This window comes from Mobula hypostoma, chromosome 7 (genome assembly GCF_963921235.1).
Source record: "Mobula hypostoma chromosome 7, sMobHyp1.1, whole genome shotgun sequence".
NCBI lineage: Eukaryota > Metazoa > Chordata > Chondrichthyes > Myliobatiformes > Myliobatidae > Mobula > Mobula hypostoma.
The window spans coordinates 157,317,841-157,333,291 of NC_086103.1; the positions used below are offsets into that span (position 1 = coordinate 157,317,841).

General features: G+C 40.3%; 1 protein-coding gene across 1 annotated transcript in view; it reads right to left on the reverse strand.

Moving 5' to 3' along the window:
* The window catches only part of mrps31 (mitochondrial ribosomal protein S31), a 36,822-nt gene that overhangs the window by 9,821 nt on the left and 11,550 nt on the right, over nt 1-15,451 (reverse strand). Inside the window, exons 4-5 of the mRNA XM_063054380.1 lie at nt 10,203-10,349; nt 8,284-8,357 (exon numbers count right to left, since the gene is read on the reverse strand). Coding sequence (XP_062910450.1) covers nt 8,284-8,357; nt 10,203-10,349 — 221 coding nt within the window. The remainder of the gene's footprint in view (nt 1-8,283; nt 8,358-10,202; nt 10,350-15,451) is intronic.

A 15,451-nucleotide genomic window follows, 5' to 3' on the forward strand; every position in this document is an offset into this window, starting at 1 on the left:
ATTAACATGAAGACTTAAAAATTTAATTGTTCTATTCATAGTTATCAGATTTTATTGGTTGATAAATCCTGCCCACAAAAAAAAGTATAAATTAATCTCACTTCTTTGAGTGACTCTTGAGATATTTGGTGCCATTCTCAATAGAGTATAGAAAATAGAAAGGAAACCAAAGAGGAAAGAAAACAAAAGTAAAAAAATAAAAGAAAAAGAAAGGGAGAAAAACCCTCCCAACTGGCGCTCCAAGTCCACAGCGCCTTAACCCCTCTCACTGTGGGGTCCGATAAACATCGCACTAAAGATGGACATTCTTTAACATCTAACATAATTCATCTTTTTTTTAAAAAAAGGAACAAAAAAAATCCACTCCCCCAATAACTCCTTAATTAAACATCTGTAAAAATAAATATTCCACACCCATTATTACTAAATATCTAACATAATCTATAATATTGAAAGTAAACATAATTAATTTAGCAATATATCCGAATAAAGAATAGAATTCAAAGAAACTTACTAAATATAACTCTAAATATTGTAACTTAATACATATCCAGCATACCAAAAATTAAACATATCAAAAGATGACATCTATATAATCAAAACTATTCATACTAGTTATAACAAAATTAGAAGAATTACATAGTTCCTAAGTAGTATAATTCTAAAGGACCATCCATAATCAATATTTTAAATCATAATAGTCTTCATCCATAATCATATAGATTTGTTCAAGATTATAATGTTGTTAAAATTAATCTATATTAATAAAGAAAATCAAATAATTTTCTTCATATATTTTGTCCAAGATACATCTTTCTAGGCCTCTTGTTCCAAAAGGATATTCTGAATCACGATGTCTCAGATATTTTTTGAATAAAGTTTATCACCTCCTGGGGGTTAGTAAAAAATTTCCTCCCTCCATCTGACAGAGTAATTCCCAGCTTTGCTGGATATAATAAAGAATATTGAAAACCTTTATTCTTTAATAACCTCCTTGTTAAGTCAAAGGCTTTCCTTTTTCTAAACAAAGCCACACTAATATCTGGAAAGAAAAATATCTTTCCCCCTTCAAACTCTAGTAGGCCATTTCTCTCTCTGGCCTCTATTGCTGCAGCTCGTAATACTTTTTGTTTATCTTGATACTTCAAAAAGCATGTAAGTATAGAGCGCAGCCTTTGCTCTGGAGGTGGTCGGGGCATTAAAGTCCTGTGGGCTCTTACTGTAATTAATTCTTCGTCAAGTTTCTTCTTCCCCAGAACTTTGGGGATCCATTCTTGAAAGAAAGTTACTGTCTCTTCCTTCCAACCCCTCTTTTAAACCCACTATTTTGATATTATTTCTTCTGCTATAGTTTTCAAGAGAGTCCAGTTTATTCATTATTTTTACTTTCTCAGTCCTCCAGGAATCTTTTTCTTTCTCCAGGCTTTGTAATCTATTCACAACATCCTTCGTATTACTTTCTAAATCCTGGGTTCGCAAATTTAAAGATTCCGAAGTCTGCTTCATTTCCTTAGATCCTTGCATGATAGGTCTAAATGACTCTCGAATTTGTCCATCCTACCGGTTAAAGTCCAGACTGCACTGGGCAACTTAGGAACTGCGGCCGCAAGGCCACCACCCCAGCTGCCACCATGCCGCGCCGCCACTGTCCTCGGACTCCCCGCAGGCTCAGAGGAACCATCCGACGAGCAGGCCTCATCACCATTGCCCCCGCGTCCCTCAACTCCAGACGCTCCCAGGAGTGCAAATCCGGCAGCGATAGCGCCAGTAGGATTTCCACGATTTTTCCTTTTAACCATTGCTTTTATTAAGATTATATGAGAGCCTTATAAACAGGTTGTAAAAAAGTTTTTGTAGGAGCTATTCAGGGAAGCGCCTGATCAATGGCACAACATCACATGACCTGAGGAACACCACTGGTGACCAACCTCCATGCAGAATATGCCAAGTCTACAAGCACTCTTTGCCTTCTGGATCCACAAAGCAATGTCCCCTTGGATCCCATGCCTCCTTACTTTCTCAATAAGCCCTGCCTGGGGTACCTTATCAAATGCCTTGCTGAAATTCATATACACTACATCTACTGCTCTACCTTCATCAATGTCTTTAGTCACATCCTCAAAAAATTCAATCAGGCTCATAAGGCATGACCTGACTTTCACAAAGCCATGCTGACTATTCCTAATCATATTGTGCCTCTCCAAATGTTCATAAATTCTACCCCTCAGGATCTTCTCCATCAACTTACCAACCACTGAAGTAAGACTCACTGGTCTATAATTTCCTGGGCTATCTCTACTCCTCTTCTTGAATAATGGAACAACATCCACAACCCTCCAATCCTCCAGAACCTCTCCCATCCCTAGTGATGATGCAAAGATCATTACCAGAGGCTCAGTAATTTCCTTCCTCGCCTCCCACAGTAGCCTGGGGTACATCTCGTCCGGTCCCGGTGACTTCTCCAACTTGAAGCTTTCCAAAAGCTCCAGCACATCCTCTTCCCTAATATCTACATGCTCAAGCTTTTCAGTCCACTGTAAGTCATCCCTACAATCGCCAAGATCCTTTTCCCTAGTGAATACCAAAGCGAAGTATTCATTAAGCACCTCTGCTATCTCCTCCAGTTCCATACACACTTTTCCACTGTCACACTTGAATGGTCCTATTCTCTCATGTCTTATCCTCTTGCTCTTCTCATACTTGTAGAATACCTTGGGGTTTTCCTTAATCCTGTCTGCCAAGGCCTTCTCATAGCCCTTTCTGGCTCTCCTAATTTCATTCTTAAATTCCTTCCTGCTAGCCTTATAATCTTCTAGATCTCTATCATTACCTAATTTTTTTTTTAACCTTTCATAAGCTCTTTTCTTCTTGACTTGATTTACAACAGCCTTTGTACACCACAGTTTCTGTACCCTACCATCCTTTCCGTCTCATTGGAACGTACCATGCAGAACTCCACGCAAATATCCCCTTAACACTTGCCACATTTCTTCCATACGTTTCCCTAAGAACATCTGTTTCCAATTTATGCTTCCAAGTTCCTGCCTGATAGCCTCATATCTCCCCTTACTCCAATTAAATGCTTTCTTAACTTGTCTGTTCCTATCCCTCTCCAATGCTATGGTAAAGGAGATAGAATTGTGATCACTATCTCCAAAATGCTCTCCCACTGAGAGATCTGACACCTGACAGGGTTCATTTCCCAATACCAGATCAAGTACAGCCTCTCCTCCTGTAGGCTTGTCTACATATTGTGTCAAGAAACCTTCCTGAACACATCTAACAAATTCCACCCTATCTAAATCCCTCAGTCCGGGGAGATGCCAATCGATATTTGGGAAATTAAAATCTCCCACCACAACAACCCTGTTATTATTACACCTTTCCAAAATCTGTCTCCCTATCTGCTCCTCGATGTCCCTGACACTATTGAGTGGTCTATAAAAAAACACCCAGTAGAGTTACTGACTCCTTCCTGTTCCTAACTTCGACTCACAGAGACTCCGTAGACAATCCCTCCATGACTTCCTCCTTTTCTGCAGCTGTGACACTATCTCTGATCAACAGTGCCACACCCCCACCTCTTTTGCCTCCTTCCCTGTCCTTTCTGAAACATCTAAACCCATTTAAATAAAACATTTGCTCATGTTTTAACCATAGCCTTCTAAACCTTTACTATTCATGTAGCTGTCTGAGTGTCTTTTAAAAGTTGTTAATATACCTACTTTAATGCCTCCCTATAGCAGCTCAATCCATATACTAACTACTCTCCAGGTAAAAAAACAATTGCTCCACAGGTTCCTATGAAATCCCATTCCTGTTAGGACATGTTGATCCATGGCCTCCTCTTCTGCCACAGTGAGGGCGTTCTTAGGGTGCAGGAGCATCACTTTTTGTTCCATCCATGTAGCCTCCAAACTGATAGTATGAACATCGATTTCTCCTCTCGGTAATTTTTCTTTTATCTTTCCCCTCCCCCTTCTTCCATTTCCCGCTCTGGCCTCTTACCTCTTCTCCCCACTGGATCACCTCCCCCTGGTGCCTCTACTTCTTCCCTTTCTCTCATGGTCCACTCTCCTCTCCTATTCGATTCCTTCTTCTCCAACCCTTTACCTTTCCCATCCAACAACATAGCTTCCCCCATCACCAGCTAACTTATCCTACTTCCCCTCACCCCAGCTTTTCAATTTAGTGACATCTCCCTTCCTTTCCAGTCCTGAATAATGACCTCAACCTGAAACATCAACTGTTTATTCATTTCCATAGATGCTGCCTGACCTGCTGAGTTCCTCCAGCATTTTGTGTGTGTTGCTCCTATTAAATCTCACCTTAAACCTATGCCCTCTAGTTCTTAATTCCTCAACTCTGAGAAAAAGACTGCACAGCCATCCTATCTATGCCCCTCATGATTTTGTATACTGATATAAGACCACACTTCATTCTCCTGCACTCCAATGAATAAACTCGCAACCTGCCCAAACTCTCTCCATAACTCAGTACCTTGAGTCCCAGCAACATCCTCATATATCTCCTCTACATCTTTCCAGCTTCACGGCATTTTTCCTGTTGCAAGGTAATGAAACTGAACACAACATTCCAAATGTGGTCTTGCCAATGTCTTGACACAATTGTACTTAACATCCCAGCTCCTATATGGAACACTCTACTACTGTTGCGTATTTGGTCTAGTCATAAATCTACTCATCTTTCAGTCATACAGACCAGCATGGTTAATATTCTCTCAGATTTAATTTTCCTCTCTCTCTCCACCCCAGCAAAGATCAGCAGTACTTGAAAATACACAAAAACAAGACAATCCTGAGCATGAACAAAATTCTAGTATCAATTGAATCTGGAACTCCCTTTTACACACAGCTCATAAGCGTGTTAAGGAAGTTCAATTCAGAAAGATCTTGGTGATGTATAAACAACAGATTTGTGTGTAACCCTCAGGCTCGGCCAGCACGTGTTTGTCTAGGGGAAAACAACTCCTGGCTCCGCCAAACTGAGAAATCTCGTTTGTGTGGATGCTGCGTGAATTGTTGCCCGGTTACAAATCCGCATCGCAAAATATCAAACAGTACACAATATGCGATTAAGTAACTGAACTTTACAAATCTTAATCTGAATAAAGGGTTAGTAAAGAAAATAAAAAGAAAAAGGGCCCATTTTAAGGGAAAGAAGTCTATTGCGCATCTTTGGAGCTCATTGATACGGCTATTCATCAACCATCAGCCTCCCCCTCCCCCGAGCGTTGCCGGCCCTCAGACCCTCGCTCCTCAGTCCACTGGTGGTCCATGTGGTGGTCTTCCGACTCTCTCCATCGCTCCCCGACGAAAGACTGCGAAAAACCCGGCTTCCAGACACACAAGAAAGAATAACATTTCCTCATTGGCTAACCCCTGCATTGCAAAGCCTCGTTATCTCCAGCCATAACCCAAATATTGCTGCTACAGAGAAACCATTTCCTTAGCAGTGAAACATTACATAGAAGCCATTACATTCGCCTTAGCAGTAAAGCCTTACGGCATGTTACAGCTATGTCCTCATGATGGTGAGATAATTCGCCAACCCTTCCTGCAAAACACGAAGTCCAATCCAGGTGTACAAAGCAGTGACATAGTTCCCCAAAATGGTAGAGGTCACACTCTGCCACAATCTCCTCCACTAACCCGCAGGCCCCAGTGAGTTTCTTCCTCAATCAATAGGGAGTTAGCGAAAGGCAGCATATACCAGAGAACCCGAGGAACGAGCGTAAAGCGTTCACAGTCTGGGGTCTTGGCCAAGAGGTAACCACCTCTATCTTCACTGTCAACTATCCCCCTTTTTCCTATAGTTTCTCCCCGGATTGTCTCACAGGGGCACTGGACATTACCATCACCGGGAACAGGTGCACCAGGGGCATCCCCCTCGAGGTCTTCCGGAGCGTCCACTAAGAGGGCCTCGCCCTCAGGCACTGCGGGAAAGTTGGGGGTCCCCATCACTCTCGCTACTTCCCTGGGCCATACCACCATTGGCTTCGACTGGGTGAACCACACAGTCCCTTGTCTAAATTCAGTATCTGACCCAAAGCAGCCACGCACTTCCTCAAAAGCAGCTCAAAACAGTGGCTGCACAGACAATGTCCCCAGAAAGCTCTCCCCAGCTTTCTCCTTGCAGGCCCCCATAAGCCTCCTCAGAAACAATAGAACTCTGTCTTTGAAGTCTCTGACCCCAGCTACAGGAAACTCAACCTGTGACTCAGCCCGATCAGCTACCTTCTCCTCCTCCCTGGCAGTATGGACAGGCCATGGCCCCGCCTCACCTGGGGCACCGATAGACACTGGCAGTCTCACCGCCGTTACGTCAGCGCTAGTCTGAACTAAAACAAGGTGGAATACAATGTTGGTAAATGTGAGATCACCCACTTTGGAAGGAGTAATAGAAGAGCAGATTATTATTTAAATGGTGAAAGACTGCAGCAGGCTGTTGTGCATAGGGTCTTGGGAGCGCTTGTTCAAAAATTGTTGGCCTTCATTGCTAGAGGGATTGAATTCAAGAGCAGGGAGGTCATGCTGCAACTATACAGGGTACTGGTGAGGCCGCACCTGGAGTACTGTGTGCAGTTCTGGTCTCCAAACTTGAGGAAGGACATACTGGCTTTGGAGGCAGTGCAGATGAGGCTCACCAGGTTGATTCCAGGGATGAAGGGGTTAACCTATGAGGAGAGATTGAGTCGCCTGGGACTATACTCTCTGAAGTTCAAAAGAATGAGAGGGGATCTTATAGAAACAAACAAAATTTTGAAAGGGATAGATAAGGTAGAAGTAGGAAAGTTGGTTCCATTGGTAGGTGAGACTAGAACTAGGGGACATTGCCTCGAGATTCAGGGGAGAAGATTTAGGACGGAGATGGGGAGAAGATTTAGGACGGAGATGAGGAGAAACTGTTTTTCCCAGAGAGTGGTGAACCTGTGAAATTCTCTGCCCAGGGAAGCAGTTGAGGCTTCTTCACTAAATATATTTAAGATACAGTTAGATAGGTTTTTACATAGTAAGGGAATTAAGGGTTATGGGGAAAAGACAGGTAGATGGAGCTGAGTTTACGGACAGATCAACCGTGATCTTATTGAATGGTGGGGCAGGCTCGATGGACTGGATGGCCTACTCCTGCTCCTATTTCTTATGTTCTTCTGTAAGGTCTGAGCCTGCCATTTTATCAAAACTCCGCGCTACAATTTCAACTTTGTCAATAGCTGTAACCGTACTCAAAAATCGAATTAACAATTCATCCAGGGTACAAATATCCACCCTATTCAACACCCACGCATTCATTACCAGTAACCCCACTGAGGCGCACCACCACTCCACCCCAGCAGCATCCGTACCAGCATAGATTTAAACACACAACCCACCGGTTCATTGCTCAGGGCAATCACGCAGCATCCCACAGAATGAATCCCAGACAAGCCCCCACAATTGTAACTCTCAGGCTCGGCCAGCACGTGTTCGTCTAGGGGAACACAAATTCTGGCTCCACCAAACTGAGAAATCTCATTTGTGTGGATGCTGCGTGACGTATTGCCTGGTCACAAATCCGCACCGCAAAATATCAAACAGTACACAATATGCGATTAAATGATTGAACTTTATAAATCTTAATCTGAATAAAGGGTTAGTAAAGAAAATAAAAAGGGCCCATTTTAAGGAAAAAAGTCTATTGCACATCGCTGGCGAGCTCATTGATACGGCTATTCATCAACCATAGGCCTCCCCCGAGCGTTGCCGATCTCCAAGCGTAGCCGGCCCTCGGACCCTCGTTCCTCAGTCCACTCTGTCCGGTGGTCTTCTGACTCTCTCCATTTGCGTCCTCTCTCTCCATCACTCCCCAACAAAAGACTGCGAAAAACCCGGCTTCCAGACACAAAAGAAAGAACAACATTTCCTCATTGGCTAACCCCTGCATTCCAAAGCCCTGTTATCTCTAGCCATAACCCAAATATTGCTGCTACAGAGAAACCATTTCCTTAGCAGTGAAACATTACATAAAAGCCATTACAATACCCTCAGCAATGAAACCTTACAGCGTATTACATGTGTAACAATTACATCAATCTAAGTGTCCCACTATTTCCATACTTATATTCAACCGTCTGGTGAGGAAATGCAACAAATCCATTACTGATAATTAGACAAAAAGAAATAAGTGCCTGCTCACCATTTAAACTCAAAATGTTCATGCTCTAAAATGGTCAAGCACTGCTAATATAAATATGAATAATAATGCAAGAAAAATGCAACAAACCAGTTTCTGGAACGTTTTCTGATTCCGTGTGTGCAGGAAAGATGTTTAACCTCTTTCCAGTATAAATACCCTTCCTAAAAGGAAAAATTAGAAATAAGTGGCATTATGTCAATTCTTAACAAACATTTGAGTAAAATACTTGTTTAAAAACTGTTTTAGCTTGCTGACTTTAAACAAAAGTATATCACTTCTCAAGTTTCATTTCTCTGGAAATTTACCCTTTTCAGTTCCTCAGAAGACAAAACTTACAGGGAGAACACTCATTTAGAATCTTTCGCATTCTCAAGATTTCATTTCTCAGGGTACCTCAACATAAAGTAGCTTTGTAGCTTTATTAGTGCAACAGAGACAAATACAGCAGCCCCCTTGTTTAATGGTGTATTTTGGTAATTCTTGGGAATAAATATTGACCACATCTAATTAAATTAAACAAAGGAGATTCTGCAGATGCTGAAAACCCAGAGTAACACACAAAATGTTCCTTCTCCTCCCCCCATCATCTTATTCTGGCTTCTTCCACCTTCCTTTTTAGTCCAGATGAAGGGTCTCAGCGAGAAGCATCAACTCTTTATTCCTCTCCATAGATGCTGCCTGACCTGCTGAGTTTCTCCAGCATTTTGTGTGTGTTCCTCCATCATTTTGTGAGACCTAATTTGGTTAACTTACCTGCTCTATTTTGAACAGAGCCAGCCATTAGATTTTATACTTGAGCTCTAATTTTTTTTTAAATAAAGTTATTTCTACAGTATAGTACTCAATCAACATGGCATTAACCTATCAGCTTAGATATGTGACCAACTTTCTGGAGTGAACCTTATAAGAGACAACTAAAATGTACACAAAAGTGTTTTTACATATTGTTTAATGTTGGTTATTGTTCCTCAGGAAGGATGTACTGACATGAACTAGCACAAAGTGCTAATTCATTAAAGTATGAGGAGAATATAAAAACAGGCCTCTCAGCCAATACAGTACATGCCAATCATCAAGCCCCCACTTACTCTGAACCCATTTTCTCCTCCTGCATTTCTATCTACTCCTTTCAGATTCAACACACAAACTATTGACAAGAAACAGCAATCGATTAACCTACCAACCTGCAAGTCTTTGGAATGTTAGAGGAAACCCATGCAGTCACAGAGAAAATGTGCAAACTCCAACTCAGGGACACTAGAGCTGTGATGCAGTGGTTCTACCACTCTACCTCACATAGAGAAAAATTCAGCTACCACTCTGTTCAGCCATGAAGGCAGATTGCAAAATCTTGATTTAAATTTGATTGATTTGAAACTCTCAGCAGTAATGTTGGGTAGTGATAAAAAGTAATAAATAATATTTTTTTTAATTATCAAAATTGGCTGCTAGTTCAACTGAAATGCTTAAGACCATATCATGGAGGGGTATCAACGGATGCAGAAAAATGGTGGGTAAAGAGCAGGAGATACAGATCAGCTACAGTCTTATTGAATTGAATAACAGACACATGGGGCTTAATAACCTTTTCCTCTTTCAGTTATTGGGGCAAAGATCTGAAACTAACCATCTCCATTGGACTCCCTCTAACCAAATATGCAGTTGTATTTTGGTTTTTTATAAACATTAAGAGGAATGTCATTGTAAATTTGCATATTTAACTTCAAAATAACATAGTCATCATTCTCTCCTTCCCTAAAGGACTAACACATACTCTTTTAACTTCTTTGGAGATAAAGAGAAAATGAATAATCTAACTACAACTGTACAAACTGTATATTTGCAAGGTTTCATTTAAAGCCCATACAATACAAAAAAGACTAACACAGTAAAGGACCTGCAGGCAAGTGTACAGATTATTTAAACCACAACCTATATGCAATATGACCAAAAATATTTCCCTCAAGCATCTACAAAAAAATTATCAAAATGATGAATAAAAATACCTTTTCTTCAGTGCATTGAATTCACTGGTAACACCTCGGGGAGGAACATATCCTTGCCCATCTTCATCAAAGTGGATTTGATTGGCAGATCTGAACCCAGCCCGTGCACCAGGACGTTTTCCAACCTTCATGTTTGCAATAATATTACTGAAATCGACAGAGTTCCAACAATAGTTTGAATAGTCGTAACAAGTCCAGATTTCTTTTTGCTTATTTCAACCCTAAAACTTGTACGTATAGGCTTTACAAATAAAATTATAATATTCTTTATAACAATTAACAACTACTGTCAACAAAGTGTTAAGCAGCTTTACCACCGATCCCAAAGAAAATAATTTGTTGTTTCCACAGAATTTACCTAATTCCACGATTTGAATAACACAAGAACTAACATATTGAATAAGCTGCTATTGTGTCACAGTTAGAAAACAAAGAAAAACAAAAGTTCTGCTATACCAACTACACTCCAATTTCTCAATAAATCCATATGTAACTGTTACATGAAAACTATAAATGATAAGGTAACAAGTTAAAAAGGCAGGGTGATACATTTAAGTGGTACCATAAGATGTTTCGCTAAGCACCTTTCCTAAATAAAGATTCAAAAAACGATTATCTTTAATATCATCAAAACATACAGTGAAATGCATCATTTGCGTCAAATCAAACCATTGAGAGCAGCATGCAAGTATCACCATGCTTCTGGTGCCAAATAGCACACCCAGACTTACTAACCTCAACTGTACATCTTTGGCATGTTGGAGGAAACTGGGGGCGCCCAGAGAAAACCCACATGGTCAAGGGGAGAGCATATAAATTCCTTACAGACACAGCGGGAATTGAACCCTGATTAGAGATCGTAGGTGCTGTAAAGTGATTGCGCTAACTGCTACACTATGTGCAGCAATGTTTAGTCACTTAGTCACTGAAAAGCATGGGGATTCTGGAAGGCTTAGGTCATCATGTCTATGAAGTTTCTCAGTCATCCAGGCCATTGCATATCAAGCAGCAATAAATCAAAGCAACCGGAGGATCATCCAAGAGGATTCTTCAGTTCTATTCCCTGGTGGGTAGTTTTCTGGTTTGTAAACTCTGAGTTGTTTAAAGGTATAACATTCACATGAGGGTCACTCAAGAGTTGTAGAGGTAATGAGAGGGTCATTAGTCTTATCTTTGCATGAATGGAGGTGTGAACTGTTGTGGGGATGCCGGGGTAGAGATAGAGAGATGGGGTAGTGGAATAGCTGATGTGGTGTCATACCCCACCCCTTTTTTTGGTGCATAATGATGTCATACGTGGAGAAGCAAGAGGCATTAAGAGGTGGAAAAATTGGCCATCTGGTTCAAAATGAGGAAGAAAACTGGTCTAAAGAGATATTGATGGATTGTTTACATAAATAGAAAAGTGGTAAATGGAATTAAACCCAAAATAGTCTGAGATTATACATTTGAAAGGGGATAAAAAGTGTTTTAAAATAATCAAATACCAAGAAAAGACATAAAGGAACCACTGATGCATGAAGGTGGCAGTCCAGGTTAACAATGCATACAGGAGTTTGGTAGATTTGAACAAAGCTCTGGTAAGATCACAGATGTTACAACTGTTACGTCCATTATTTTAGTTGGCTCATTACAACAGAGGTCTAGTAATAGAGAACTTAATACAAAGTAGATCAAAGAATATGGAAGGTTCTGGAAAAGTTTAGTTATGAGAAAAGACAGCCTAGGCTGGTTTAGGACAGAGAAGTTTGAGGAGATTTAATTAAGAATGTATAAAACTATAGGGATCAAGATATAACAAATTGAATGGACTTCTTTCACCTCGTACAGGTGTCAATAACTCAAGGGTGATGAAGGCATAAACTTAAGGTTTTAAAAGGTAGGTTCAAAAAGGAGTGTAGAAAATTGCTCTTACTCAAATAGTGGTGGGGTTCCAGTACTCAATGCCTGCAAGGATGGTAAAGATAGAAACCTTCATCATATTTACAGGTCTTGGTTGAACAACTAATGATACAAATACTGCTTCAGACTGCATTCAGCCAAACAACTTCTTCAGCTGCAACCATGCAGACAGTCTCCTCTGTACAGTTAAGTCTCTATGCTCTTAATATTTTTAAACTGTACATATTCAAAAAACATATGTGACCTACCACAACTCTATCATAATTTTACCATTCTTTATTGTTTATTAAACAATAAACAGTGAATGGAATCATTGTTGAAATTATTCTTTCAAATGGCTGTCTTGGTTTTGCTTCCAGGTAATAAGATCTTCAGAAGGTACCAGATGCTCAGAATCAGATGTATTATCACTGTCTTATATGACATGAAATTTGTGGTTTTGCAGCTGTACACCCATAAAATTACTATAAATTATAAAATTTAAAAAAAATGAAAATAGGAATGAAGAGGCTGTGTTCACGGACCATTCAGAAATCTGATGGCAGGGGGGAGATGTTCCTAACCAACCCAGTGTGGATTTTCATGCCCTTGTACTTCCTCCCTGATGACAGTGACTTCCAACTCAGCTGAAAATCCAGAGGTTTGGATTAACACACACAAAATGCTGTAGGATCTCAGCAGTTCAGGCAGCATCTATAGAGGGAAATAAACAGCCAATGTTTTGGTCCGAGAAACATCATCCTAGAGGTCTGTATTCTTAATTTTTAAAAAACACAGCTATTCTGAAGAAATACTGAGCTTTCAAGGATGCCAAAACTTGGATTATACATTGAATTGAGGTTCCATTGGCCACCTCAGATCAGCATAAAGAACGGTTCTGATTTCCAGTATTTCTTCAGCAACACTACTAAAAGAGGCCTCCGCTGGTGGGGGCCAACCATGGATGTTGCATCACAGCTGTCTACGTGATGTGCAGGCCAGGGCAGTACAATATGGAGAGCAAGCTGTTCCCCATGTAGCAGGCTCCCCATCTCCACACAGCTGTTGAATCCAAAGGAACAGCACAGGCTGATAGTTTGGCCAAGCAGCATCACAAGAGTTGCCAGTCAGCATTGAACTCAACATAGGACTGCCTTAGGGACTCCAGCTCCAGACCTTCCCTCGGAGTTTACTTCCCAAGCCTTCCCCGTGAGTGGGTACAGTAGCAAGGTAGAGAAGGTTTGAGATCAGAGTTTTCTTTCTGCTAGATGAGCAGTCAACTACGGCTGACGAGCTCCATCTGCACGAAGCGACTGGTTTCAAGGCACCAGTCACCCACTTTCGCCCTTCTCCTGTCAGTAGAAAGAGCTCCGCCGGCGTTTGTAGCTAAGCCACATGTGAAGGCCAGGAGCTGGACTTGGTTGTCAGAGGTTACTTGAGACACACACCATTGGGAGCACTTAATAGGCTATAGGAGCTTATCCCCCATTACCACCCCCGGCTATAACAACCTTAAGGAACCAGCAACACCACTAAAACTGTCATTTATCTCACATACTAAGCTGGGTCAAGCTAGCTGCTGCCTTTCTTTAGAATATAATAGCAACTACTCCACAAAAGTGATTTTCAATCCACAGATATGTTAACATTTCTATTTGCAAATGAAGATCCAGTCACAAAAATAAAAACTTCCTAAAGATTTGAAATAAACATTCGATGCTTAATAACTCTAAGGCTAGCTAAAACCTAATAGGACTCCATCAATTTCTAAGCACAAGTCTAGACACTGTTTCTAATGTTCTATATTTACCAACGCCAATTTTATGTTCTATTTACTGATAGTATTTTTGTGTTCTTGTAGAGAAAGCACCGTGGGAAGTGTTTGGGCACTGGCTGTTACAACTTGAATTTCTGATTCAGAAACCTGTGGACTGCAGCCACAAGCATGGATTTTATCGTAGTTCCACAATGTATACAGAGAAAATACTGAGTTGTCAGGGATGCCAACATTTCAATCGTACATTCAACTGAGGTTCCATTGGTCTTTTCAGAAAGACAAAGAATGGTTGTTCTGTTTTCCAGTATCCTTTCACTGACACCATTAAAACTGTCATTTATCTCACATAATTAGTGGGGTCAAACTAGCTGCTGCTTCTCTTTAAATTAGAATAGAAACTATTTTGCAGAAGTAATTTACTGCCAGGAATGTCCTTGGGCATATTTTGAAGTTATGAAAGATGCTACACAAGTAAAACTTCTTTATAAATGAGCCATTAGCTCCAAACTGTCATGCTGTGCAAAAATTCTAGTCAGTCCCTTTCTTTCATCTTAACAATCTGGAAACATATTTGTTCAAATACCTATGTATTTTATTGAGGAACTACCTGCCTTTCAAAAAAAAATCAAAGAAAAATGCAGGAATTCTAAGGAAAGGAACTATGCCAAAGTGATCTGGAAAGGTTACAATTGTAAAAGCAAGTAAACCAGGAGACAATATACAAACTGAATGGTTTGAAGAGCTGGATATTAGTCTTGGTTCTCTGAGTTCTGCTTGCAAGACAATCTGAAGCCCTCGATTACCATTGTTTTGTATTGGGGTTCTCTAAATGCAGTTCTTCACTTTCTTGAGGGTAACATATTCCCCTCACAAGCAAATCCATTGCTGCAAATTTCTGCTAAACCTAATGTAACCCATACGCTTCATTTTAAAATTTAGGAAATGAAGCTCAACTTTTTAATTATTTATTATACAATCGTGCAAGGAAGCACGTCAATAAAAAATGTTCTTGCATTTTTTTTTAAAGGAAGCCGACAAATTTAACTAATACATTTGTGAAGACAGCTTTAGGAAACATTGACTTTTAAAGAGGAACAAGTGCTTCTGAGGGGATCCTTTAGGTTTGCACGTTAATGTGCTCTGTTATGTGGTTTAAGACACGCAATCTGGTCTGAACAGGATTAGCTATCTAGTTGTTGTTTTTGAATGCACTATTGGTGGCAGATGGTCAAATAAATCAGGCCAAGGCATTATCTACTGAGGTACAAATAACTGATCTTCACTTAAACCATCAGTAATGTACTGGAGATTGCGTATGGCATATGTCAGATTGGACTTTACTTTAATAAGTAATCTGAGTCACTGTAAAATTAAACACAGCTATGTTTTGCAGTGTTCGTTTTAAAATTGTTGAACATCTTCGTCTTAGAGAAAATCTGTGTGACTTAAAGAAAAATCTTTATAAAAACAAATTTGCCAATTAATAAGATTGAAACTTCTTAATTATCACAACTCAGTTTTGTTAAATGCAGTGTTTCTTAGTTATTACCAATTTGCAATGCTAAAATAAACCAATTTGGTTCAGTTTGTT